General features: G+C 44.0%; 1 protein-coding gene across 1 annotated transcript in view; it reads right to left on the minus strand.

The window, feature by feature from the left end:
- Positions 1–11,644, minus strand: part of BIRC6 (baculoviral IAP repeat containing 6) — a 265,256-nt gene extending 253,612 nt beyond the window's left edge. Inside the window, 5 exon segments of the mRNA XM_017870639.1 lie at positions 11,319–11,370; positions 11,372–11,407; positions 11,409–11,489; positions 11,491–11,548; positions 11,550–11,644. Coding sequence (XP_017726128.1) covers positions 11,319–11,370; positions 11,372–11,407; positions 11,409–11,489; positions 11,491–11,548; positions 11,550–11,644 — 322 coding nt within the window.
- Positions 11,645–11,883: the final 239 nt, after the last annotated feature.

Below are 11,883 nucleotides of genomic sequence, written 5' to 3' on the forward strand. Positions count from 1 at the left end.
AAAAAAAAAAAAAAAAAAAAAAAAAAAACAGAATACTGGGGCCCAAGCAAGGTATTTTCTTAAAAGCTCCCCTGATGATCCTAAATGAACAACAAAGGTTGAGAACCACTGCCCTGTGCCATCTCCCAGTCTTCCTATCTCTCCTACTTCATAAATCAAAGTAAAAGTACATAAACAAATTTAGATTTAAATTCCTGGTGCCCGCAATAAATCTTGAAGAAGACATTCCCTTCTTTCCCACTCAAAAATTCATTTCCTCTAAAGAGTAAGCATAGTATTTACCTCCTCTAAGACACATCCCTGATTTAACATACTCAAACTTGATGATAATTACTTTTTGGGGGGAAGGGAGGGCAGTGGGAAAACAGAGTCTCACTCTTCTCGCCCAGACTGGAGTGCAGTGCTGTGATCTCGACTGACTGCAACCTCCACCTCCCAGGTTCCAGCGATTCTCCTGCCTCAGCCTCCCAAGTAGCTGGAATTACAAGTGTACACCACCACACCCGGCTAATTTTTGTATTTTTAGTAGAGATGGAGTTTCATCATATTGACAAGGCTGGTCTCAAACTCCTGACCTCAACTGATCTGCCTGCCCTGGCCCCCCAAGTGCTGGGATTACAGGCGAGAGCCATCATGCCCAGCCTAATAATTACTTTTTTTAACAGCACTGTCCCAGCCACAGACTGTTTTGTTGTTTTGGGTTTTTTTGTTTTTTTTTTTTTGAGATGGAGTTTCACTGTTGTTGCCCAGGCTGGAGTGTAGTGGTACGATCTCGGCTCACGGCAACCTCTGCCTCCCGGGTTCAAGTGATTCTCCTGCCTCAGCCTCCCGAATAGCTGGGATTACAGGCACGCGCCATCACACCCAGCCAATTTTGTATTTTTAGTAGAGACGGGGTTTCATCATGTTGGTCAGGCTGGTCTCAAACTCCTTACCTCAGGTGACGCACCTGGCTTGGCCTCCCAAAGTGCTGGGATTACAGGCATGAGCCACCGCTCCAGGCCACAGACTGTTTTAAAAAGCAATTACCATATTATTTTTATTTGTATCTCTATTATCTCCTCTCTGTACTTCCTTCTTTTTGCAATTTGTATCTCTATATTATCTTCTCTTCTACACCCAAGTTAATCTTAACTTTTTTGTATCCCTTACATTTGAAGTGCTGCAGTTCTATAGTTTGCAAAAATTTCTATATCTTATCAGATGATGAAACAGCTCGGATATTAAAAGCGCCTTTCTCCCCCAGGCTAGAGTGCAGTGGAACAATCATAGCTCACTGCTGCCTGAAGTGCTGGACTCACGTGATACTCCTGCTTCAGCCTCCCAAGTCGCTGGGCCTACAGGCATGCACCACCACACCCAGGTAATTTTTTATTTTTTTGTAGAGATGGGGTCTCACTATGTTGCCCAGGCTGGTCTCGAACTCCTGGCCTCAGACAATCCTCCCACCTAAGCCTCCCAAAGTGCTGGGATTACAGGCCATTTGCCCATTTTAAAGTTGGTATCTCAGAGAAGTATCTTGCCAAAGGCACCCTTTTCATGAAGCCATCAGCGTACAACACACATATCAGAGAGGTACCTCCTGCTTGCGTCCCCGCTGGTCTTACATACCACATTACAGAAATATATTGTTTTTTAAGTTCTATATATAGTTATAGCCAACATTCCTAAGGACAGAGTACTAAATGTTTAACAAGCATAGCTACAACTACAGATTTCCAGTTTAAAAATAACATAATACACCAGGCGCAGTGGCTCACATCTGTAATCCCAGCACTTTGGGAGGCCAAGGGAGATGGATCACGAGGTCAGGAGATCCAGACCATCCTGGCTAATACGGTGAAACCCCGTCTCTACTAAAAATACAAAACAAAACATTAGCCAGGCATGGTGGCGGGCGCCTGTAGTCCCAGCTACTCGGGAGCCTGAGGCAGGAGACTGGCGTGAACCCGGGAGGCAGAGCTTGCAGTGAGCCAAGATCGCACCACTGCACTCCAGCCTGGGCAACAGAGCAAGACTCCGTCTCGAAACAAAAAAATAAAATAAAATAAAATAAAATAATATAATACATCCATATTTACCTCTGCTCCCTCCCAAGATCCCACTGAAAAGACAGTAAAGGAATAAAGAAGGTATTAAACAAACCCAAAAAGACAAAAGAACAAGAGAAAATAGCAACAAAATTTTTGAAGTTGGAGGGCAAATGGAAAAGCATTAACTAACTTGTTTCCTCTCCTCCCCAAAAATCTTAAAGTAAGCCAGCACGGAAAGAAAGCCCAAAACATTCATGTTGTATTCTTTCTCAAATATACAGGTAAAAGAGGTCTAATAATTAAAATTGCTGGCCGGGCATGGTGGCTCACGCCTATAATCCCAGCATTTTGGGAGACCGAGGCAGGCGGATCACCTGTGGTCAGGAGTCCAAAACCAGCCTGACCCTGTCTCTAGTAAAAATACAAAAATTACCCTGGCATGGTGGCATGCGCCTGTAATCCCAGCTACTTGGGAGGCTGAGGCAGGAGAATCGCTTGAACCCAGGAGGCAGAGGTTGCAGTGAGCCAAGATCACATCACTGCACTCCAGCCTGGGCAACAGAGCAAGACTCCATCCCAAAAAAAAAAAAATTAAATTAAATTAAAATAAAAAATAAACAAAATAAAACTGCTTAAAAGCAGTTGCTTTTTACAGTATTTTCTCAATTAACTAATACTGCAACCAAGCTCCAATCATAAGAGGGCCCTAATTTTTTGTTTTTTTGTTTTTTTTTTTTTGAGACGGAGTCTCGCTCTGCCGCCCAGGCTGGAGTGCTGTGGCCAGATCTCAGCTCACTGCAAGCTCTGCCTCCCGGGTTCACGCCATTCTCCTGCCTCAGCCTCCCGAGTAGCTGGGACTACAGGCGCCCGCCACCTCGCCCGGCTAATTTTTTTGTATTTTTTAGTAGAGACGGGGTTTCACCGTGTTAGCCAGGATGGTCTCGATCTCCTGACCTCGTGATCCGCCCGTCTCGGCCTCCCAAAGTGCTGGGATTACAGGCTTGAGCCACCGAGCCCGGCCGAGGGCCCTAATTTTTTACCTTAAACTAGGAGTTCTTGTACTTTAAAATACGCGAACCATGGCCAAGGTGGTTCAAATTCACCTTGTTATCTACATAAGGCAGACAAACACTTGTTGAACTGAACTATATAATTTAAGACACCAAAACAAAAAGTAGAGCTGGGCGCAGTGGCTCATGCCTGTAATCCCAGCACTTTGGGAGGCGGAGGCGGGTAGATTACAAGGTCAGGAGTTCAAGACCAGCCTGGCCAACATGGTGAAACCCTGTCTCTACTAAAAATACAAAAAATCAGCTGGGCATGGAGGCGCGCACCTGTAATCCCAACTACTCAGGAGGCTGAGGCAGGAGAATTGCTTGAACTCGGGAGGCAGAGGTTGCAGTGAGCTGAGATCACGCCATTGCACTCCAGGCCGGGCGACACGGCAAGACTTCGTCTCAAAAAAAAAAAAAAAAAAAAGTAACATTTATTGACTGCTTATGGTGAGTCAAGCAATATTCTGTATGTATCAGTTTATTTAATCTTTATAATAACCCAGTGAGTTAAGTACTAATTATGAAGCACAGAGAGAGGTTAAGCAGTTTGCATAAGGTCACACCTGGAACTTAAATGGTCTGGCTCCAGAGCCAATATTCTATTCTTTCTTAATATCACTAAAGTCAGTCAACAGAAACAGAGCCAAAGTACATATTCATAGCCCAAAAAGAGATTATGCTAAATTAAGTTTTTATAAAGAACTCAGATGCTTTCATAAGACAATTATCTTCTAGGGCTATTGAGATCCCAATTCTATATCACGTTTATCTCTCAAAGAATAGTTGAGAATAGGAATGCTGCATGTACCAAAGTTAGCCAGGAATTAGAACTGGTTTGAATCATTTACAGTTTCTATCACTAGGAGACTGCACATTTTAGCCAAAAAAATTTATTTCTTGAGGACTACGCAGGCACCATGACTTCTCAGAGCAGGCAGCTCTGGGCCTGAAGTTTAATCAAGAAGCTCTTACATCAGGGAAGAAAAAAAAACAAACAAACACCCAATCTAAACCTCACTGAAGCTACAGTAAAGTACAAAGATCTTCCTCTTATTTATGACCACTATACAAATTTCTCAAATCGAAGTCACTATCTATATTACTGAGGGACTGACTCTAACAACCTAGTGGGGGAAAAAAAAAAAGTCAGTATCTATACAGGAAAAGAAAAAAGATACAAAGAAATGTAAAACTGGAGTGTTTCTCTAAGAACACCGAGCAGGGCTGGCTGCGGTGGCTCACGCCTGCAATCCCAGCACTTTGGGAGGCCAGGGCGGGCAGGTCACAAAGTCAGGAGTTCGAGACCAGCCTGACCAACATGGTGAAGCCCCATCTCTACTAAAAATACAAAAAAAATTAGCCGGGCATGGTGGCGCACACTTGTAATCCCAGCTACTCAGGAGGCTGAGGCAGGAGAATCGCTTGGACTTGGGAGGTGGAGGTTGCAGTGAGCTGAGACTGCGCCACTGCACTCCAACCAGCCTGGGCAACAGAGCAAGACTCCATCTCAATAAATGAATTAAAATAAAATAAAAACACTGAGCAGGTTTTTTTTCTTTTTCACTGCAACACAAATCTGGAACTCACTTCGGAAACTGAAGAGACATGACTTTCTCCTACACATATACTGCCATCGATATCCATTGATTAATACCCACACACATATACCTTCACTTACTTATGTACATATACTACATAAACAAATCTATGTGCACACAGAACTAGTAACACAACTATCTTAACTTCATTCTGACATTTAGCCACACCAATACACTAAAAGATATTTATCCAAATATAGATTACTGTATATTTGTTACAAATATTCATATTTCCATCTACATTTGAATGTTATCTGCCTATCCTCTATGTGTAAACATTTAGTGAACTTTTTTTAAAGTAATCACAAGGAGTGTGGCAATACTGACCAAGCAGCCAAGAGACTCAAGGGAATTTGCATTCGCTGAGCACCCCTTATTTTACATTTGTCATGCACTGTTGGCACTTTTAACGTGTTTGACCACTTAATCTTCCCCACCATGCTATTAAACATTAATCTTAATTTACAGATGAGGAAGCTGAGGTTCAGGAGGTTTAAGTAGTGAGTTCATAAATGAACTAAAATTCAAAATTCAGGACTACCTAACATAAAGCGCATGCTCTCTCCACATAATCTCAAAAATGCTCATAAAAAAGACAAACAGTATAAAATATACTACACTGGGGAGGGGCATTATTTCAGGAAGTAAGAAACCATCATCCCCAGTAATTAAGTAAGAGAACACTTTAACAATATGTTACTCTTACATAAAAGCACAATCTAGATGGGTTCTGCAGGATGGTGGAAAGTGGTAAATCAGAAAAAAAACTTAGGAAGTTCAAAGTTCAGTTTAAGTTCAAAAACTGAATATAGAAAAGCTTTAAGTAAAAAAGAAGAAAAAAAAAAAAAGCAAGGTTTTGTTGTTTTCTGTTTGTTTGAGACAGAGTCTTGCTCTGTTGCCCAGGCTGGAATGCAGTGGCACAATCACAGCTCACTAAAGCCTCAACCTCCCAGGTTCAAGCAATCCTCCCACCTCAGCCTCCCTAGTATCTGGGACTACAGGTGTGCACCCCCATACCCAGCTAATTTTTCTATTTTTTTCTAGAGACAAGGTCTCTCAACTACTGGGCTCAAGCGATCCACCTGCCTCAGCCTCCCAAGGTGCTGGGACCCCAGGCATGAGCCAGAGCACCAGGCCAAAAGCAAGATTATTTACAGGGAATTAAAGTAGATAAGACAAAACATTTTTGGGGCACTTGTCTGGTAAGTACACTGCTGCAAACATTTTACATGCATTAACACTTAATCCTCACAATGAGTACAATTATCCTCCCCATTTTGCAAATAAGGAAACTGTAACAGAAATACTAAATAATTTAGTCAAAGTTAAAATAATTCTGTGTAATGGGATGAATTTTCTTTTTTAATTTTTTAAGACACTGGGATCTTAACCCAAGCTATCTGTGTCCAGAACCAAGCTCCTTTCTAACTATTATGCTAAATTTCATGAACAAACAATAGCTAGGGTAAAGGACATATCTAGTAATACGAACAGTATGGTCAAGTGGTGTGTAGCTTTTTTATTTTTAAAATCCAAAGTCAGGCCAGACGTGGTGGCTCACACCTGTAATCCCAGCACTTTGGGAGGCTGAAGCGGGCGGATCACAAGGTCAAGAGATCGAGACCATCCTGGCTAATATGGTAAAACCCGTCTCTACTAAAAATACAAAAAAAAATTAACCAGGCGTGGTGCAGGTGCCTATAGTCCCAGCTAGTCGGGGGGCTGAGGCAAGAGAATGGTGTGAACCCAGAAGGCAGAGCTTGCAGTAAGTGGAGATACTCCAGGTGGAGTACACCACCCTACTCCAGCCTGGGCGACAGAGAGAGACTCCGTCTCAAAAAAAAAAACAAAGTCAGCAAATATATAAAAAGAGACAAATTAGCATATGAAAAGATGCTCGACATCATCATGTCATTAGGAAATTACAATTTTTAAAAAGGAGACACCACTACACAACTACTATAATGGCCAAAATATAAACCCCCCAAATGCTGGTGAGGAAGTGAAGCATTCATTGCTGATGGGAATACAAAATGGTACACAGTCACTAAGAGTCTGTCGATTTCTTACAAAAGTAAACATACTCTTACATGCGACCCAGCAATTGAGCTCCTTAGTATTTACCCAAATGATTTGAAAACTTGTGTCTACACAAAAACCTGCACACAAATTTTTACAGCAGGTTTATTCATAGTTGCCAAAACATGGAAGCCAGATGTCCTTCGGTGTGTGAATGGATAAACTGTGCTACATCCAGACAATGGAATATTATTTAGCACTAAAAAGGAATGAGCTACGAAGCCATGAAAAGACATGGAAGAACTGTAAATGCATATAAATAAAGAAGGCAATTTGAAAAGTCTACAAATGGTATAAATACAACTATGATATTCGGAATAAGGCAAAACTATGAAGACAGTAAAAAGATCAGTGGTTGCCAACAGGGAGAGGGGAGGGAGCAGTTGGGGGGAAAAGGAAGGGAAGGATGAATAGGCACAGCAGGGGATTTTTAGGGCAGTGAAACTATTCTTTATGATAGTACAATGGTGGATACATGTCACTATACATTGTCCAAACCCACAGACTGTACAACACCAAGAGTAAGCCCTAATGTAAACTATGGACTTTGGGAGATGATGACTGTTAGTGCTAAGTTCACGAATGGTAACATACCACTCTGGTGCAGAATACTGACGGGTGGGAGGCTGTGTGAGCATGGAGATAGAGGGTATAGGGAACTGTCTGTACTTTCTACTTAATTTTGTTGTGAACCTAAAACTGCTCTAAAAAAGAAAAGTAATTTAAACAAAAAAAAAGTCAAGGAATGTGTTTATTTAGCAATTCGTATATAAGGAAGTACTAATATACTCATTGTTATATATGCATCAAATCAAAAATACTCAAGTTTATATTGTACATTTGGGCTGGGCGCGGTGGCTCACGCCTGTAATCGCAACACTTTGGGAGGCCAAGGTGGGCAGATCACTTGAGGTCAGAAGTTCGAGACCAGCCTGGCCAAGATGGTGAAACCCCTGTCTCTACTAAAAAAATAAAAAATAAATTAGCCAGGTGTGGTGGTGTGCACCTGTAATCCCAGCTATCGGGGCGGGTGAGGCAGGAGGATCGCCTGAGCCCAGGAGGCAGAGGTTACAGTGAGCCAAGATCACACTGCTGCACTCCAGCCTGGGCCACAGAGTGAGATAAATACATATATATATATATAAACAAACACACACACACACATACACACACACTGTATACTAGGGATCCTGGGTCCTGGAGGGGGTATATATAAACAAACAAAGTACCTCCCCACAAGGACCTTGAAATATGCGACAGACCTCAAATATTTACAAAAAGCTAAATAAAATGGAATTTAAATTTAAATAGTTCAAGATGGCTGAAAAAATACCACAGAAGAGTAAGCTGCCAGATTACTAAAATGGACACTAATAGGACAGCATGTGCTTAGGGCTTCAGTCATTTCTGGCTAAAGGGATCAGGAAGTTAAGATATGCTCTAGATCTTGAAAATGACTAAGACTCAGCTAAATGACTGGAGTGAATTGGTGCATTCCAAGAAAGAACAAAACTACTGTAGTTAGGAAAGAGAATTAAATGGACTACTTCACAAAACTTATAAATAAGGAGACAAGACTAGAGAGACTAGTAAAGGCCAGATCGTGCAGCTTAGAGCCTCAAAAATCTTCACTCTTCAATACCCAACCTGTGTATATACTGATAGCTCTTAATCCAGTTAAAGTTTATTTATAAACATTTTATATCAGACACAGATAATATAAAGACATATACTAGTAGTCATAGTTAAAAATTCACTGTCTTTGCCACCCAATACATATACATACAAGTCCTGTTTCCATCCTTCAACTTCAAATCTACAGGCAACCCATAACCCTATAAACTGAACCCCAGGCATCCATAAGACATCTTACTCTATTACCTAGTAAAACTCTATATGGTTATCCCCAAGCTTTATCCCCTCAGACACAGATGCCTTTCCTCTGTGGTAGAAAAGAAAGTGGCCCATTGCCCATAAACGGGAAAGAGGGATTATGTTAGGACCATGATCACTACTGGCATCTTCTCTCTATTTATAGGGCTGTCACCCTCTATTAATCATTAAAAGCAAACTTACTAAATACCTGCAGATTCCAAGTAAAGCATAAAATGCAGCATTCCCTCCTCGATCATCTGAACTGGGGCAAACAGGACCCTATACAACCTCTGATAATTATTAATAATAATAAACTTCAGGCCAGGTGAGACAGCTCATGCCTGTAACCCCAGCACTTTGGGAGGCTGAGGTGGGAGGATCATTTGAGGCCAGAAGTTCAAGACCAGCCTGGGCAACACAGCAAAACCCCATCTCTACAAACATAAATAAATTTTACAAATAATAATAAATTTCATTTCTCATATACGAAAATGTTTCCGAATACATCCATTGTTAACGTTCAAATTTTTTCTGTAATCCTTCATTCCATTCACTATAAACTCTTCTACATATTTTAATTCATATACTCAATCTTCATGCATGGGGACCTGCAATTTTATCCAATCCCAAACTCTTCTAATTAACAAATGCCCCAACAAAACCTGTTATCCCAAATCAATGCTATGTTTTACTTACCTACCTATACCTTCATGTTATACACCTAAAACCCTCCTCTTTAGTAATCTACCATTAAAGTGAATATTGTCTTCCCTTCCATGTACAGGCACATAAATATATGTCCAATTTCCCCAATCAACAAACCCTGACACACATTATTATTCTCAAACATGGCCTCCAGACATAAAAAGCACCCCACAAAATTCCTCTATCTATCCAAAACACTTGAATACTTTTGTTAATGACTTTCTTTAGAAATTCTAGTACATATGATACCACTGATTCCAAGTTAAAATCACAAAATACTACATCTTCAAGATAGAAACATATACTAAAAGTGTAGACATGTATGAAAAGGATAAAATCAAATTACAGATAACGTTTATGAAGAGGGAGGTTTGGAGAAATGCAGTCCAGGAGAGATTCAGCTGAGATTTTAATCCTATTTGTAAAGTTTTATTTCTTAAGCTGAGTTGGGGATGCATGGTGTTCACTGTAATTACTCTTCATACCTTTTCATACTTGAAATATTTTAAATGACTTTGAAAAGGAAAGATACCCAATTACTAATGAGCATCTCCCTCTTACACACAGTGACAAGCCATTATGTCCAAGTTGCAGTAACTGTTCACTGCTACATCTAGGCCACCCCTATCATTTACTAAGCCAAGAAAAGAAAAAATTACAAACCTACCTCCCAAAACTTTCTCTTAGCTATATTCCAGGTTTATATCCTAAAACTATACATCATCCAATTCTTTCACAACTCTAACGTCGACAATAATTAACATGTCTAATTTCACGTTTGCATCCCTAAACTGCCATTTACTCTTACAAATGACTTATTATCCACACAGTAAACTTTTCCTTGTTGTCTACGTTAAAATACAAGTGAATTGGTTGACCACGTAACTACTTCCACTTGGCTAAATGCAGAGAGTTGTATACATTATATCTCTATGCAGGAGTACAATTCACTCATAGACTAACTTTTCTACCACATCCAAATTAAGCCACCCATCATTTAACCACAAATGAAATGTCATCTCCGCCAAATGTAACTCAGCCAGGGCCATTCCAAAACCACTCCAGTCCGTCCACTGAGCATACACCTCACGCATCTAAAAGTCCCGTCCCTGGACCAAGGTTTACGCCACCCAGAAGTGCTCTCTTCCAATGGTGAGACTCAGACACACCTTCAAATCCCAATTTTCGGGTCGCTGTGGGAAAACAAGTAGAGACGGCCTGAAGTTACAAACCCAAAAGAATCTATTTCATACACCACAGGTACTGACTTTCTCGTCACTGGGGCGTAGAAGTTGGAAGCCCGGAGCAAGGGGACCAGGTCTAGTAGTCTTTGGCGTCCGCAGAGTCCTACAGTCGTCGACCAAGCAGTTCAGGCAGCTGGCCCGCCTACTTCCCTCCCCCACCCCCACCCGCCCACCCCACTCCCCACCCCCACCCCCACCCCCACCCTCGGGCGCACGCCCCCGGTCTGTCCCCGCCACCTGCGGGACCTGAGAACAGTAGATTGCCGGCTCCTCCTTCCCACAAGTGCGGGCTTAGGTGCCGGCTCGGACGCTCCCGCCCGCCTCCGGCCACCAGCCTCTCGACCGGGGTCAAACCCTTCAGCCTTCCGCTCTCATCTAAACCGGCCGCAGGACGACAGCCTCTCCAGGGCCTAACCCGGAGCCTGGTTTCCTCCGGTGCCAAGCGTCCGAGGCCTCCTCACCTCTCGCCCAGAGACAAGCCAGAACCGGACGCCTCGCCCAAAGGCACTCCCCTTCCACCACTCCTGGACTCCGCCGGTCTTTCCTCCCAGCTGCAGCCGCCTGAAAAAGCCAAGTCCTAAGGTCCCCCTCATCACTTCGGGCCTCCCTTCACGGCCGGGCCGAACCCCCAGCCCTGCCCTCCCGCCACCTCGCTTCCCCCAAGTCGCGAGGCCGAGCCCCGGGGCTGGCGGCTTCTTTCCCCGCTTTCGCGCCCGCCCGGCGTGCGGCACACTCACGCACTGAGCGCCGAGGCCTGCAGTGTGGCCCCCGAGGTGCCGTCGGATGACTTTGATGGTCCCGCGACTAGTGACGGCCAAGGGATGCGTTGAGCGCAGGGTGTAGGAACAGGCTGTGCAGCCGTCGCCGTCGCAGTGCCATGCAGCCAGTCCGCAGCACTAAGCCACTCCCGAGACCCCGGCGCCCCGACCCCGCGCGAGGAGCAGCCGGGGCCCGAGGTCCGCCGCAGCCGCCATCTTCCGCTGCGCTCAGCCAATCACCACTGGGAAGCGGCTCAGTGACAGTCCCGGAGGTGCAGCACCCACTGCCATCACCATCCGGGGCCAGGGGGCAAGGCGGAGCGCGTTAGCCGGATGAAGTCAGGCGCCCCGCACGCACGCGAACGTCGATCGCCCGGCCGGAGGGCCAAACTCGGAGGGAGGCTGAACGGGGGAAGGGGAGAACAGGGAGGGAGGCGGGGCCCCGGCGCGGGCTGGAGGCCGGCGGGTGGAGCATGCTGCGGCAGGGCTCGCGCGTGCCCGCGCCGCGGGTTTGGCCAGCATCCGCGTCGCAACGC

The sequence above is a fragment of the Rhinopithecus bieti genome, unplaced genomic scaffold (assembly GCF_001698545.2).
Source record: "Rhinopithecus bieti isolate Rb0 unplaced genomic scaffold, ASM169854v2 scaffold_5341, whole genome shotgun sequence".
NCBI classification, from domain to species: domain Eukaryota; kingdom Metazoa; phylum Chordata; class Mammalia; order Primates; family Cercopithecidae; genus Rhinopithecus; species Rhinopithecus bieti.